This window comes from Rhea pennata, chromosome 2 (genome assembly GCF_028389875.1).
Source record: "Rhea pennata isolate bPtePen1 chromosome 2, bPtePen1.pri, whole genome shotgun sequence".
NCBI classification, from domain to species: Eukaryota; Metazoa; Chordata; class Aves; order Rheiformes; family Rheidae; genus Rhea; species Rhea pennata.
This window is the reverse complement of record NC_084664.1, coordinates 125,591,608-125,609,031: the sequence shown is the minus strand read 5'-3', so window position 1 is coordinate 125,609,031 and position 17,424 is coordinate 125,591,608. Positions and strand designations below refer to the sequence as shown.

Below are 17,424 nucleotides of genomic sequence, written 5' to 3'. Positions count from 1 at the left end.
GGAATTTCAGATGAGAGACCCTTTAAAACTCTTAAACCTAACTGGTTAATATTAATTTCCACTGAAACTTCAAAATGGGAAAGCTCCACAGACTCATTCCTTGAGATGTTCCACCACAGGAAAATTCTTCAGCTTCCATATATAACATGCATTTTAGATTCCTTCAATAGCTTTACTAACTGTCCCTTCTGGCCTACCTATTATGGATTTACAGTTGTATCTCTGTAGTTTATGCTCTTCTTTTCCTTCCACTTGAAAAAAAAAAAGGAGTTCACATTTTGAAGGCTCTGTTTACTTCTGGCAGCCTCTTCTTCTTTGCTATTCATTCACACTGACTTAATCACAGGCTTTTTATAAGTTTTCATTGATAGCTGGTATAGACTTGCTCTAAACATTAATGAAATACATGACAAAAATCATCATTTTAGCTTTAAGCATTTTGCTCCCTCAAAGCTTCTTCAGCTTTATACTATTCTTTTTGAAATAAAAGACTTCAGTGCTTTATTGCATCTTTTTCATGACTGCTATGAAGCTGAAATTGAGCATGTCTTAGCATATATTTGAGCATGTAACAATGAAAATCTCACTATTATAGACCAATAGCTGTATCTTGAGCCAGTTCCTGAGCCATGCTTGATAACGAACCAAGAACTGCTCAACACATCACAAGTCAGTATTACTTGCCAACGCAGTTCGTTTATTTACTTAAAGCTTAATCATGTTAGCTAAAACAGATTAAACAGTCATTCCTATTTAATGACTTTAACTCTTTTAAGTTAGTTTAGTTTAATTTAACTCTTCCACAAACTACCCCTCCTCATTCCTGGCCTGTTAGGACAGTATCCACGTTCTAAAACCACTGATATTTAAACTGACCATTTTGTAAAGGTCTTTGACTTTTATACATAAGCATGCATACATTTGTTTTTGACAAAGTCGCCTATTTATTGAGACTTGAGATGTGTCGGTTGTTTTCTGCTGTGTATTCTATTTGCTCAATTGCTCACAACGGAAGACTAAAGAAAATGTTTTACTAACGTTTTTCATTTATTCTGGCAAGGATAGGCTGTCCCTGTTGGAGAACAAGATCATCATTATGTTTCTCAGTCTTGTTTCAAGATCAGCTGGCAACAGGAACAAAAGCTAGAAGTCCACTTTTCACATAGTCAACCACTTCATTAACACTTTGTCATGTAACATGATCCTTCAAAAATTCTTATTTTTTCCACAAAGATTTTTCAGGAGTAATCATACATGCATAGCAATGATGATCCACCTTTCTGTGCTTTTACACCTATTGTGGGCACTCAAGTGTCACACTCAAAGAAAAGCAAAGAGATACCTCTGCGGTCCTCTATGAGCAAACATACACAACTTAAGTCGGTGTGATACAGAGCAATTTGAAAAGGAACTTCTGCAGCTCTTCAACAACCCTATGCTGATGACTGCTTCAGAGCATTAAAAGGTATCACTGCTTTTGCCAAAGAATACAAATAGGTTTCCCCGACAGCTCAAGTTAGGTTTTAAAGGCAAAAGTAAAAAAAGATGGCCTTACCCAACGAGATAGTTGGATAGCTTTTGCTTTAATTATAAAGTGATCAAGTTTTTTTCAATGTCAATTTAATATTCAAAACAAAACTGTGTGCCATTTGGACTAAAACAAATATTAAAGAGATATGCAAATGCTCAGACATCTAGGCCTCTGTAAATCTAACCCTGCAGAGCGGTGTGTAAACAATCTCAGTTTGAAAGACTGCCCATATACAGAACAGACTCACAGAATGAAAGAAATCCTCACTCATATTGATGACTATTCTAAAAACAGACATGTGAGCATGTCTACCTCAGAACTGATGTTCATTTTGACTGCTGAAACTTTTTTTTTGGTATTAAAACTGATCCAACTGCTCATCTAGTCATCCTTCTCACATCCTGGACAATGCAACCTTACTACTTTTAGATCATCTTCCAATGACAGCAGCAATCATTTGCTATAAAATTTTCAATGTCTGTGATTAGGTTTCATATATCTTTCTGTGAAGCAACCAACACTGTGAATCACTAAAGACTAGATACAATCTAGGACAGTAAGTTCTTTTGCAGTGTGAAGTTCTAAGAACAGCTAGAATTAAAATGAAAGATCCTTGTGAAATACAGGAGCAAGATCTGGTCTCATCTTTTACTGGCATTCATTGTTTTGAAATAAGAAACAGGAGATCTACACCTTACCTTATTGTAAAGGTGTATTGTAAAGGATCTACACCTCCATCTTTGCTGTAGATATCCAAGTGCAATTATTTTCTTGTTCATTTGGAAATGGGAAATTTAAAGGGTAATTTAAAAGTTTCAGAATTACTAAGCTTTATTTCAGACTTAAATACAAGATCCTTACTAGTTCCATGATTTCTGAAGAAATGGACCAAATATATTTTTTTATATATATCTATATCCCATTAGCTGGCCTGATCACTACAGTACCTGCAAAAGGAATCTGCAAGTAATGATTAAGAAAGAAAAGCAAAACAAACAACAGTGCAAGACTCAGCCATTTCAAACACTAAAACTTTAAAGGTCACATGTAAATGTAGACATGCATTATGCTACTAGTAAACCTCTAATTAAAAAGTATTATGCCACTTCCCTCTTGCCTTAGCTCTGAGTCATAGGAAAAGCAAAGCAGTCTTAGACTCATGAAGATAGTTATTACATTTAAATCTGGTTATGTCAGTTTTGTCAAATTATATTTAGCAAAGGGGAAAAAAAGACTAACAGAAAAAAAAAGGTATGGGGTTAGGTTTATTTTTACATTCTCCCAAAAATGTACAAATCTTACAACCATATCAGATTTATAATTTTCCCTGGAAGAATTCCTATTTGTAAACTTCAAATCAGAGGTTCTGATGGCAGATCTTTCAAATGAAGCCTTCATAGTGACTGCACTATTACCGAAGACCTTCTGATTTCATTAAATTCAGATATAGGAAGCAGCTTGAACTAAGATTTTTGAATGAACACTAGAAGTAAGAACATAAGCATTACAGCACTCTCAAAGCTCAAATGTGACCTCCTCCATTATAGCACATATGCATTAGAAGACTAACACTATGAAACATTTACTTTTCTGTCTCCTATCTTTTACTTCCATCTGAAGTAAATATTTTTGAAAGTACAGACTGCTTAATTAAAACAACCAGTCATATAAGAAGTTTTCCTTCTTTTCTCAGGTTGGAAACAGAAGACAAGTGGTAAACTGCTTGTAAAACGTCAACATTATAGAATTCAGGTATCCCCACCCTTGTTGTACACTGTATTACAAGGAGTGCTTCTTTCACCAATGCTTACCAAGGCAGCAAAGCACAAGACAATTAAGGCATCCAGTTCAATTGTACTGGATCTGTAAATTTAGAATAAACTATTATGAAAAAGTATACCTGCACTGACAAGTGCATGTAGATTTTTTTTAAATACATACAGCTATAATTAACTGCAATTACTTACACCTCCTATTGCACTGAAATTCTGCCCCTTCTACTTGCCTTTTAAGAGCTTTATAACTGATTAAATGAACGCTGTTACAAAACTACAACAATCAAATTTTTCAAAATCACCTTCTCTTTTATACAAGGATACTTGGCCTTTCTAGCTATTGCTCATATCAAAATAATAGAAAGCTCTTCATGTTTTAGAAGCCAGCACAAATCACAGTGGATATTTCTAGGCAATCTAGTTAAAAACAAATGTAAATATCCCCCCTGTTCCATGCTGATCATCACAGAAGCATCTATGAGATTCCATGTGAAATCTATGATTTTTCTTTTTCTTTCTTTTTTTTTTTTTTTTAAGTCATAGGCAGAAAACTATTGTGGCCATTTCTACCTCTACAGAGGTCAGTCAGCAGCCTTTTATCTGACTCAAGAGCTATGAATGATTATTTCATGTACTGCCACAGGTACCAGCTCTATTTGAGAAAAACTTCTGAAGTTATGCATTTTCCTTAAGTTTTATCCATACTGATAATAAATTAGAAGAGACCCTAGCTTTGTTTTAACAGTCTCCAAAATTATAAATGAATGTGCTTTAAAAACAGTAATTCTTCCTTTCACGTGAGGGTATTCTGCCCTAACCCAGCCCTCGGATCTAGTTTTCGAAACAATTACCCAAATGGCAAAGGTAAGAAACATCTTGGTACCATGCCACCTGCCTGATGTTCATCACTGAAAGGATGGAAGAGCAACCTCCTCTCTTACATGAGAAGGAGGATCAAGTAGATGGGCCAGGCCCAAGTGCTATTCCTCCTTCAGTGTAAAGGAGAGGGTTACAAATCTGAGTGCCGAATGTTGTCTGGAGTTTAAGAATACAACATAAAATGCAGCAATGTCAGTTAAACTTACTCCCTCTTCTATTCCTCTCTGCATCTAAAACATAAGCCCAGAGCTCTTCCACATCTCACTGACCATCACAGCCTATTTTCCTTAGAGTCACAGCAAGTGTTAGAAATGATTTCAAAGACAAAAAAAATTTTGCTTAAATTTTCTAAGCATTCTAAATCTCTACCTATATATAATTATGAGCACATAACCATACAAAACAACACATTATGTCTTGACCCATAAGTGGAAAATATCAGCACCGCAGGCAAAGAAAATTTTAATCATACTTCTTAGATACTTAGTCATCTCTATATAGCTTTCAAATATTCCCGCAGATGTACATATCCTATTCTAGTGGTTTTACTCATAGCAGTTATAAAGCTCTTTTCCATTTCAGCATAGTGAAAGTAAAGGTTGGTTTGTACCTATCTACTTACCCAAATAGTGCACAAGATCCAGTACAGGATTCTCAGACTCCACAATCCATTAGGCAAATGAAACAAACTGAGTTAAGACTGGATTTTCTAGCTTTCCTCAGTTCCAGCAAGAGATTATGATTTTATGCCAACTGCTGCACTCTGGGTCCATGCAACAGCACCATCCCTTTATACTCACACCACATACCGCAAAAGGTTGCTTGTTAAGGCACAGGTAGGTATGTTAGATTTACTCACAACAGAGCCACACCTTTGCAAAGAACATCTTTGTTGAAAGGACATTTCCATTAGTCTATGACTTGTACCAAAAAAGCACAGTATTTTGCCCAAGAAGAATCCTGTTAATTTCTAGCACAGTTTTAATTTTAAGATACGACTGGGAGCTATCAAAGAGAAATCTAACTAGTGTCATACAAGATTAAGAAATAGTTTATGTACTTATTCAATTTTCAGAACAAACAAGATTTAAAACCTTGTATGCATACCTCATTTTATTCAACTGTATTTGGACAGCTGCGCCCTGTAGTTATAAAATGCTACTTAACTTACTAGTACACCCTGTAATTTCAGTAACATTATAATCTCAGTTTGACAAATCTAAATAGATGCTCTCCCCAGTATCTCTCAGACTGTCTGCAAAGCTGCCCATTGCAATGAGGAAGCATCTGCTGGTCATTCAAGCAACATTTCCAGCACTGCAACTCAGGCTGACATGCAAGAGTCGCATATTTAAGTCAAGCAAGAACATGCAGCAGTGAAACACCTCTGTATCTAGTACTGATTAAAATCTCTTGACATAAAATATTTTACAAACCTAATCCTATATTTAAGTGAAAACAAAAAATAACATTACCAAAACTGTAAGATTATCAGCAGGTGCTAAAGACAATGACTGGAGAACCTGTATTATTAATGGATCTTATTTTTAAAAATCAATCTCCTTCTACATTTAAGAACAGACACAAAATGAGGATTGTGATATTTTTCCAATTCTTTCAAAAATATCCTAATATTTTTCTCTAATCCAAGGAATAGATACAAAAAAAAAAAAAAAAAAAAAAATTTGAAGAGCCTAGCAGCAGGCATTAAGCATTTGAGCAAAAATAAGTATTAAGCATACCATCAACAACAATGTAATCTCATTTTAGATTAGTATACATGATACCTAGAGGAATAGAAAAGTTAGGAAAAAAAACAATTTCTGAACAGAAATAGACAATCATGCCCTAGATAGTCATGCTTTACATATAAGCCTGTTTTGGTAAAATTTAGTTAAGCTGTTAGAGTGCCTGTATAATTCTGAAATAGAATACTAGGATAAAAGAAAAAAAAAGCTATGCATCACAGAAGTCAGTTAGATAATACAGTTAAAATAAACCCTGCTTAGCAGGGAAATGCAATAATACTAGAACAGAACAAGAACAGTGCACTTGCAAAAAAAAAAAAAAATACAGAATTTGATCACTGAAACAAGTGGCTACATTAGCTTATCACATTAGGCAGGAGCTATTGTCCATTACTTTGTTAAAGTCCAAATCTGTTTTGCAGCTTTTCTTTTTTAATTTACCTGAGACACCACTGCAAAGCTGTGCTTTGTTCAGGCTCAAAAAAAGCAAAATATAAGACAAAAAAAATTTAAAAAGTAAAAAGTCAGCAAAAGATATTTTGCAAATCTAATGAAATATGGCAATCAAATACATCGCTGCTTCGGTAACCTACACTTTTATCAGTGCATCTGAAACAGCTCAGACACATGCTACAAAAAGTCTGTTTCCGAGCAATAAACTATTAAAATGCAGCAATGATGAACCAACTCAGGAACTTTGTGGTATTTGTTATTTCTGAAGGAGCACAGATCAGTGGAAAGGTGAGAAAAGCGAAAAGAAGTTAAACTCTCAGAAAAGAAATTCTATTTGTTATTTTTCTTTCACTTAAATAGCACTTCTAATGTACATTAAGTGCATCGCATCTCTGTATCATATTTGAAAGTACACATATGATTTTTTTTTTATGGGAAGTTAAGAGAAACTAAGTGTTACAGATAAAGTAATTTCCAAAACAGAATCATCTTTTTGCAGAGTCAGTGAGTATCCAACATGACTTCATATTACAAACTCCTGAAAAGCAAACTCAGACTTCTCTGAAACAGTTTTTGCTTGAATCAAAACACATTTTTGGAAAAGAAAATGCAATCTTAAGATTTTCAGTAACAGAATACAACTATCCTGCTGTTTTACTACCTGTGTGTAAACAGAAGGCACAGATTTAAGAATCTTGACTTTTTTCATCCTCTAACTCTTATGGTTCCTCAAGTTTGTCTCATTTTGATAATAAAACCCATGAGTTGCTGAAACCAGAAGAAACATTATTCCAAAAGCAGTATCAGGTAGACTCAGTGTAACCTCCAGCCTGCATATCCAAGCTTCAAAGCAGCTCTAAACTACAGCATCATACTAAGAGCTCATATTCCTCAAGATTTCAAGACAGTTTAAGAGCTCCCACTTCCCAACTAAAACTCCCTCGTATGTCTGTACTGAGAGCAAAGAATACAAAATTTCACATTCAGAAACACACACACAAAATGCAAGCAAACCCACAAATAGCAGGAACAGTACCTAATAGCTAAAAACATGGATACAGTGGAAAGAAACAAGATGAGAAGTGGAGATGGAATTAAGAAAATCTGTCACTATTTATCAATTCAAATCTCATCCTATTAAGCCTATCCTGCCAGTTGAGCAGTTTTTGTTCTGGTCAGTTTGAGCAATTTTTACTTCTAATTATGTGGAGTTAGGCACAGAACAATACACAACCTACAGAAGTCTAAAATGTAGAAAACTGTCTTTTAATTTGTCCCAATAACTAAAGCAGGTAGAGAGCTTTTATTTTTTTGCATCTTTTCTAGAAGTCATTGTTGACTGGCATTTTTATTCTCAGTCACATCATGCATCAGCTACTCCATTACTTCATGTAGGAACACCACCATACTGATAGGCTAGTAATTACTATTAATCGTTTTTAAAAGGTTGGCATAGTAACAGCTTCCTTCCAGTCCTTTGGAATTTTCCCAGTGTCCTTAGATTTACTGGAAATCAATAAGGGTGTTCTGCCAGGTATTTCAAACTCTTGGGACTTGACAGGCTTATTTTTAGCAGCTCTTTTGTATTTACACTCAAAACAGGAAGTAACACATGATAAAGAGCCATCATCTATTTTATCTCTCAAAACAGAGATGTTTTAATGGAATGCAGGGGATGGTTTAATAAAAATATCTGTAAAAAACAATAAATGTGAGCAGGGAGGTGGGAAGTTGGTTTTTCTTAAATGTTTGGTTTGCCTAATGGCAACCTACATATTCTTCTACTATTTATTGATGCAAAGGGCACTGTAATAACTGCTACTTGTGCATGGAATATTTTTTGATCTGACTGGCACAGTTAGGCTACGTATTTTAGACATTTACAATACAGCCTTGCCTCCTCCAGCAGATAGGAGCAACCAAGCATCTTGCACAGTTCTGTCCCGTCCTTGGTGCTTCTTCCTCCTTTAAGTCTGAGGAGTTGAATGTCCCAGTCTCTTTAGCCTCTGATGAAAAAGACACCTTCTCCCAGCAAACCACCAATTTTATACATCACACATGGAAAAACTCTGGCCTGGTGCAGAAAACACACAACCCCTTCCCTTCCATGCAAGTCATAGTCACCACTCACCACTATTACAATACTGAGTGAGGGCCATGCACAGGTTTCCCAGTCTTGCTTCCCTGGCTGAGGGCAGTATTTGTCTACTTTAAGGCACTAACAAGTCAGAGACCTAAAAATACCAATACTACCCCCCCCCCCAAAAAAAAAAAAAAAAAAATCCAAAGCTGACAGGTGCTCCAAAAGCAGACAAGCCTCCCTAATCTCACTCTTCATGAGTCTGTGATTTCAGCTAGAAGAGATTCACTAAGTGTAAAAGAAGAGAGACTGGGTGCAACACCACTGGCTAATGTTCTCCGGCCTACAAGTGCCCAGCGGATGATCTTAACTGAAGAGTAAACAAATTAATATATTTAATAATATGCCATCAAAATACTAACTCAAACACTAATTATTCTCTGAAAGACCCCAAAATAAGCCTGGAACATGCATCTGATGTCAATGGGCCAAGTTATTTTTCTTTTTAATTATTTAAGAGGAAGATGCATAAGTATGGATACTGGTGTAGTGCTGAAAAATAAAAGCAAAAACAAAACTTCTCAAACCAGATCCAGTAGTAATAACTAGATACAGAGAGAAATACAAACAAAAAACAAGGAAAGAGAATAAGATGACAATTACAAAAATAAAAGTATCAGAATAAGGTATAGAAAAAGATCAACCAGATAAAAAGAAAGCACAAAACAGTAAAGATGATTCATTTCAAGAAATAGATGCAGTGTGATCACAAGGCAATAACTTATCATTTAAGCTTCAACATTCCAATTAGTGCCCTAAAATAAGCAGCAGAACATATATTTAAAAGCTGTCCTATGTTTTAGGCTTTAGATTTTAAAAGGCAGTGAAAAATCAATGTTGATATTTTGAAAATATCAAGTCTTTAACTGACAATTAATTGATGGTGTTTCAGGAGAAAGTCAGATTTCCACCTGAAAAACCAGGTACTTGGTTTTTGGTTTAGAATTTAAAAACACACACACTCATTTTCCATTAACATTTTTCAAACCTAAACACAATCTACTTTGTTGGCTACAGCAATGTTTTTATGCGTCCCCTGCCAACCAGCCCCTTTTACCAGATTAAAGCTGGTTAGCACTGCCATTCTACACAGTCAAAAACAACTTACATTTAAAACTAAAAAAATTCCCACTATATGCAACTTCTCTTAAATTAGCCCTGTAAATATGGCATGAACAGTACTCTATACTTCATATAAGGGCAGAAGGCAGCTTGGAAAGCAGCACACTGGGCAAAGCAAACCTTACTGTTACCAAGCTAAGTTTTAAGTCTTCGCGAAGTGAAAGAGATCCTAACCACACAGAACCCCTGCTAGTTAAAGCCCTAGTAATCAGAGAGAAAAGCAGTTGCAACATTAAGAGAATTTATTTACGTATCTTAATTTCTTCCAACAACAACAAAACTGTTTATCCTGCATACTTACTCTAAGTGTTTCAAAAGGACAACTGCAACAAGAAAATAAACCTCATATAGACAATGGTGACTTGTATACTATGGAAATGCCTATAGCACATGCAAACAACAGACAATGGTACAATACCATGCCGATCTCCCTGTACGAAGCATAGGAAAAACTCAAAAAGTGAGTTCTTCTTCTCAAAATGAAGAACTGTGATAGAAGATGCAAGGTAGTCTGCATAAAACACCATTATGCAAAATATGAACAGAAATTCAGCTCATCCTATGCTTCTCCAGTAAAATTAAATCCACAAGAATAACATGGTAATGGCCTTCAAGAGGCCTTTTTTAATTGTTTAAACTAGTTTAGGATTATTCAATAAATCCAGCATTTGCAACATGCGTATGCATTTCTGTATTGACTACTAATCTAATTAACTCTCAATCTAGTACACAGTTATCTATGCATGCAAGAGAAGAAAAAGAAAAGAGGGAAGGTGAAAAGAAACAGAAAAATAAGATGCAGCAGAGACTTTCCCAGGCCTATTGCAAATCTACAGTTGAAGGTAAAGATGAATCTTCCCACCTCCAAGGAGTTCCTCTCCAAACTTTATGAGAAAAATCATCATTCAGCACATAGTAATACCACATCCTATACAGGCATGTAGTGGGGGCACAAACCGGATGGGTCTGGGACTTCCATGCTGCGTGAGGTCTACCTCATCCAGCTCAATCTTTGCCCGAGAGACTAAACCACCTCAGGGGAATTAAAGAACCTTTTAAAACAATTTCAGCACTCCTCAGTCAGCACTTCCAATTCAAAGCAGCACACATACATAACTATTACATACTTTGAAGAGTGGAGTGTATCTGTACTATTCTACATTACTTTTTTGCAGTTTGGGGACTTAAAACAGTTACTAAAAGAGTTGCTACAGTCTGTTTTGCAGTTGAGTAAGTATTCTTTATATAAGCTCGGAATTCTGTTTGGCTAAACTTAGTTCTTCTACAGACTCTTTATAGAAAGAACAAATCCACACCCTGGATTCTGAACACAAAGCATTAAGATTTTTGTGTTCATTCCATTAGAAACTTAATATCCAGCTGAGTAGTTCCCCCACAAGACATTTTATTTTATCCTCCTTGCTCGAGATATAATGCAGTATGTTTACTGTAAAGTTTCCCAGATCGTAATATGGCTCAAAAACAACAGAGAACTGACTGTGAAGGGAACTAAGTCTAATCCTACTATGTTTGCTACCTGATGCAGTGCAAGTGGACAATTTTAAAGATGAACTCATTCCTTACATAGGTTAAGAGCAGCTGCTATGCATAAACAACATGAAACTCTTAATTACCTGACATCACTAGATGACTAGAGAATTTCTTTACATAGAGAAAGCGTTTTTAGAAAAGATAAAGTTAGATAAAAACAGTTAAACTTGGAGTTGACTATTCTGTCTTAATCCAGACTTGATCTGGCAAATCATTAGATACAGATGTAAATATTAGACATATTTTTTCCCTATTAAAACCCAACAAATATTTGTGACTCAAACTATTCTTGCAATATTTAATTCATATTTTGCTTTCTTTTCTAATAGACCAGAAAAATTATGGTCTTATTAGAAGGACCTCATCTTAATGCTTGCTCAGATGTCAGACTGTCACTGCAATGCATATTGGGAATTTTTTCAGAATTCAGAAATCAAAAAAAATGAAATACTATCTTAATTACTATGCATTTCCTTATAAATCTACTGCATTTCTATTCAAAATGGCAAGAGGATATTCTTACAGATTCTTATATATTGCTTGTAAACCTAAAAAGCAGAGGTTTTGCTGTACAATTAGCAAAAAAAAAAATCTCTTTCTGGTCACTGCATTCTTATTTTTGAAATACTTCATAACAGCAGCTAATCTTATATAAATAACTTGTAAAACAACATAAATACTGAGTTTAGAAAATAATATATATTAAAGTGGGAAACTGTATAGCTAAACTACATAATTCTTACTAACCTGACAGTTTGAATAAAATTACTATTGAAAAATAGCAGTAATAATATGAAGAAAAATATAGGCAAATCTTTTGCGCATTTCAGCCTCTTAAAGTGATTCTAAGGTAATTTAAATTCTAATGCCTTGGGTGCCCATTCTAATGAATGTTTTCCTTCTAAATGAAGGAAAATTAAAATAAACAAATATAATCAATAGAATCTAAAGGTCTAACAGGTCACTTAAAAGACCAAAAAAAATTCTCTCACTTCCATGACAATTGTTTTACTTAGCCAAATTCTCACCTAAAAAAAAATCTCTGAAATGCTCTCCAATAACTTTAGCTTCATAGACAAATCATTATGTCAAAATATCCTGCAAAACAAGGACTAGGGCATGCAAGATTCTGGATAAATGACACAACTGTTACTAGTTAGAGCATCTAATCTACTAACAATAAGCAATGTTTTACTACAGTCATGTTGGGGAAAAAAAAAGTCTTAAGATAATAATGGCAGGGTTTTGTATTGCCTCAAATAACCTCAGCAAAGACTAATCTATTAAGTATTCACCCTAAAAACATGATGTTGATTTGAGGACGTATACTTGATTTTTAGACGTTAAGTTTTATTTAACATAATTTAAAAAGAAATCCAAGAAAACTAACATTAGACTTTCGTAGAATTAACTATAAATTCACCTCAACTCTAAACTACTCATTCATTCATGTTTTATCATTAATTTTATTGCTATCTAAAGTATCTATCTCATGCAAAAGTAGTATTTATTCCTTGCTTCAGGTGGCAAAAAAAGAGTTCAGTTGAAGAGTATTCTTCAATATGGAACTGATCTGATCTAACAGATGAAGAGCCAGGTGGAGAGAACAGAACACAAGCATCTCATTTCTGATTCTATCATTAAAAAAAAAAAAAAGCACATACACACACAGTTCAGCCTTAATACCCAGTTGCCCCACCTGCGAAATAGAGACAGTATTTAGTTTCCTCTGAGAAGCTTTTTCTAGGTAGATATGAGCACTACTATGAAAGAGTTAAACGTTGCTACTTCTGAATTAGCATTCTGTAACACACAAAACCAGACAATGCACCACGCTATGTTCATAAATGGTCACCAAACTATGTTTCATTGCATCATAGTCTAAATACTGATTTTCAATAATTGTGGTAATTAATACCGCTCCTGATATTTTTCGTGTTCCTGATTGTATTTCTTCTCCATCCTTTGCTGTCTGTTATGTCCACATGCCATACCTTATAAGCCCCAATCTTGCGATCAGATCCACAGAAGCTGGTTTCAATGCCGTAGCACGGAAACCACCAGGACATGTGCTTGGGGGCTCTTTGCACAGATCAGCTTACAAAAGAAAAACGTGCACTGCACAGTCTAGATGGCACGCTTTACAACGTGCGTAACAACGGAGCCATCCTTGGAGGGATGTGAAGGATACTTAAGACAGATTTAGCTACCAGATATGAGATAAAGTGCAGTAGAACCTTAATACTCATGTCTAGTTCTATGGATGACATACAGTCTGGATGCAAATTCAGTTTAATAAGGAAAAAATATATTTTTCTATTTTATTTCTAACTTAAATACACAATATAAAGTCAATGGAAAAGCCAGAGGGATATCAGTTTAATCCCATCGGTCTAAATCATAAGATTATTATTGTTACTAATAATTCTAGTGACAAATGCGAGATGCAAGAAGCTCTTTTAAATCTATTTGAATTATTAAGAAATAAATAGGTGAGCTATTGCCGTTTCTCCTCCTCCATTTGTGAAGGTCTTTCACAAACAAAGATGGAAAGAAAAGGGTTCTTTTCTTGCTTTTAAATTAAAGATATTTTAAAGCAGAAGTGAACAGCATGACAGAACTCTGAAATTGTTTATAATTTATTTTTGAAGCAAGCAAGTTTCAGTTTAATAGTATCTCTTCAAATATATCTATTTGACCAGACATCACGGCACAAAAAAAAGAGAGATCAAGAACTCATAAAATAATTATCCCCCAAACCAGAAACAATTACACAGGAATGGGAGAGGCATAATCCACTTATGTATTCCTGAAGCTAAGCAGGGATTTCTCCAGCAACGCGCCGTATTCTCGCTGCGGGGGTCCAGCACCCTGCCCAGGCCCCCGCCGAGGCCGCGGCTCCGCCGCCGCGCCCCGCGCCGCCGAGCGCACCCGCCCGCTTCGGGCCATCGGGCGCTTCCGCCGCGCCGCCGAGCGCTGCAAACCCCCAACGCCCTCGCTTCGGCCCCGCCGCGGGCTCCATTAACTCCCATCACCTGCTCGCTCCCTCCCGCCGGCCGTCTGCTTCCAGGTCAGCGCCGAGCCTCCCGCTCTGCCTATTCATGCTGCCAGCAGGGCGGAGCGGAGCCCGGCCGGGCCGGGCCGGGCCGAGCCGCGCCGCGCCGCGGCGCCCCCAGCCCCAGCGTGACCCGCCGCGGCGCCGCCGCCCGAGTCCGCGGCGCGGCCTCCCCCAGCCCCCGTCCCCCGGGGAGGCCGCACAGCGCCCGCCGCCGCCCGCTGCCGCCTCACCGAGGGCCACCTCGCAGGCCTTGCGCAGCTGGGAGTGATGCGCCTTCCTCACTTCCTTGTCGGCCAGGATCTTCTCCAGGGCCCGGGTCAGGAACATGTTTTTCGTCTTCTTCCCTTCATACATGGGCGCGATCGAGCCGGCGGCGGCGGAGGGGGAGGAGGAGCGGGGAGGAGGGGGGCAGAGCGGCGCCGCGGCCGCTCCCGCCGCGGGAGGGCTGCGGGGGGCCGCGTCGGCGCGGGGCAGAGGCCGCCTGGGCGGCAGGGCCGCGGCGCCCGCTCGGGGGCCGCCCCCGCTCGGGGGCTGCGGCGGGCCCGGGCGGCGGCGACAGGCAACGGCCGCGGCGGAGGCAGGGCGACGCCTTCTCTCGCCTCTTCCGTCCCCGCCGCCGCGCGATGCGAGTCTCCGCGGCCGCCGCCCGCGACGCGCTCAATCCCCGCGCCGCCCCCGGCCCGCACCCGCCTCCATCAGCGGCGGCAGCGGCGGCGCTGGCAGCGGCTGCGGCAACAACCTGCCCGCGCCATGTTGGAAGGAAGCGACGTCAGGGCCGCGGCCGCCGAGCGCGGAGGAAGCGCCGCGCCGCGCCGCGGCGGGGCGGGGGCGGCGGCCGGGCCGGGCCGGGCGGCGGCGGGGCGGGGGGAGCCGCTCGCCTTCTGCCCGCCCCGCGGAGGGAGATGCCTGCCGCCGCCGGGGAGGGGCGGGGGAGCCGAAGCGAGGCGCCATGGCGGCGGGAGCACCTGCCGCCACCGTCCCCGCGCTCTGCGCAGCTATGTATAACTGTGTGGTGACTCCCGCCTCCGGTTATTAAATTGTTACGGGCTTGTGTAAAACTCTTTATTTCTTTCCTTGCCCTCTTAGGCTTCCCTCTCCGCCTCCGTTGGCTTGCTAGAGGGTAATTTCATCGCATTTTCGTTTAAGACCCCAAAGAAGGTCAAAGCTCAGCAGCTGGTAAGCAGCAAAACGTACCAGGTCAAGCTGCGCCCGCAGAGGGGGTGTGCAGGTGCATAAAAGTAGAATCTGGCACTAACTGAAGCCGTGTCTCTTTTAGAAAAGTTTTACCTTGAAGAAAAATGCCAGTTAAAAATTACTTGAAATTAAGGGACTGCATTTCTAGATCTACTTTCTAGGCTGAGCGGGACTCAGCTGTGGCGCCAGCAGGCTTAGTGCGCAGAAAGCGAGAGACAGCTGAGGAAACAACCAGGAGCCACCTCCAACCTAGGAGGACTTGGGAGGTGGGAGGGGGTCAGCGCTTCTGCTCTGTTTCTCCGGTTCCCCCCCTCTGGACAGGACAACAGCCTTCCAAAGAAGTTAATGCTGCGCCCTTCCTCACGAGAGAATCCTAGGGGGACCTTCCCAGGCTATCGCATAACCAAGCTAAGGTCTTACAAGCCACCTTGCATTCTTGCCTCTGGTGCCCAGATTAGTTTGTTGCTATGTAGGTATCAATCTCTGAACTTTTGAAGGAGTATCCCAGCATGGGGGATTCCAGCAAAACTATAGGTGAATGCCAGGCCTGACTGTTAAAGCAAAACATTTTTTTCTTGAAATGACTCCATCTGCACCAGGGGCTTTTCCTAGTACCACTGTCAGTTAGAAACCACAGGCTGTCTCCTACCTGACTGATAAGCAGCAATGAAAATATTAATAGGATAAATCTGTTTTTAGTGTTGTAGCAGCTTTATCAGAGAGTTAAAAGTCATGTTATTAAATTTGCTGATCCTTGCAAAAAAAAAAAAAATCCAAGGATCTTTAATGGCCACATTCAGGTTAGACCTGTTGGCTTACATCTTATACAGAAGACTGCATCTTCAGCAGCACAATTATTAAGCATAAATGAATTATTTCTAACCGTATATTTTGAGAAAAGCTTTTTTTGGTTGAGCAGATCTTGATTTTTTGTATACCAAGCTACAAGTTCAGAACTTCTGGTATCAAAATGGCTTTGGTCTGTCAAAGCTAACAGACAGGCACCATGTGGCAAGGGTGAGAACTTTCACAGACATCTTGCTGGTAGTTTTTCACCTGAGTCCAAAATTCCTTAGCCAAGACGGAGCTTGTAAGTGGTATTTAGCAAATGGAGTTTGCTATTGATTTTTGCAGTCCATTTGGCAGAAACAGACTTGCAATTACAATGCCACGAAGACAGTGGGCATGTGTGTATAAAGAGCACTGAGGACTGCAGTTATCCACTTTGCTCATATTAATGTGTATTTTCCTGTAGTGTATACCAGATGATTTTATATGTGTATTTTAATTTGGGTCATTTAATTGAACATACAGAATTGTTGAAACAATGGGTGCATGGAGGAAAATGAACCTGTTAAAAATACACTTGATTCCATGTCTTCCAGTCCAGCTTTAACATGAATAGATTAAACTTCTTGTTTTCTTTTTTTTCTTGTGGTTTGAATCTTTAATTTCTATTCTCAGTTTAGAACAACTGCTGCTCAGTTCACTCATTTTATAGCTTGATACAGCTGGTACTTTACATTGACATGCTAGTCACAAAGCAACCCCACCCGAAACCCCGCAAGATTGTAAAGCCTGCATGTTATTGATGACTGCTGCTGAAATTGTACAGGAATATCTTATTGTGGATCATCTACCCAGCAGGTTAACATCTAATTTCCTTCAAAGAACTGAGCCAATAAGGAAGGAAATCACAGGGGAACTGTAGTATAAACACTGGAAATAAAAAGACAGTCCAGGGTCCTCATTTAGTGCCAGGATATGAATGCTTGTATGCTGAGTCCCGAGTTGAGCTTTGGGTAGAACTAATTGTTACGCTAGTTTTACTTACTATGGATGACTTGTATTAAAATAATGTTTAGTCAATTATGAAGAATTTTATGGACTTAGAGGAAGCATTAAAAGAGCAAATTTTGTTACTGCCAGAGACTACAGAACATAAAGAACATATGATTAGTTCTGTCCTGATT

The 17,424-nt window shown here is 38.8% G+C and overlaps 1 protein-coding gene across 2 annotated transcripts in view; it reads right to left on the bottom strand.

Annotated features, from left to right (window-relative positions):
* Nucleotides 1-14,661, bottom strand: part of ARFGEF1 (ADP ribosylation factor guanine nucleotide exchange factor 1) — a 92,572-nt gene extending 77,911 nt beyond the window's left edge. For both annotated transcript variants that reach the window (XM_062570302.1, XM_062570303.1), the window contains exon 1: nucleotides 14,488-14,661. In XM_062570302.1, the coding sequence (XP_062426286.1) occupies nucleotides 14,488-14,611 (124 nt within the window). In that variant the 5' untranslated portion in view covers nucleotides 14,612-14,661. The remainder of the gene's footprint in view (nucleotides 1-14,487) is intronic.
* Between the last annotated feature and the right edge of the window lie 2,763 nt (nucleotides 14,662-17,424).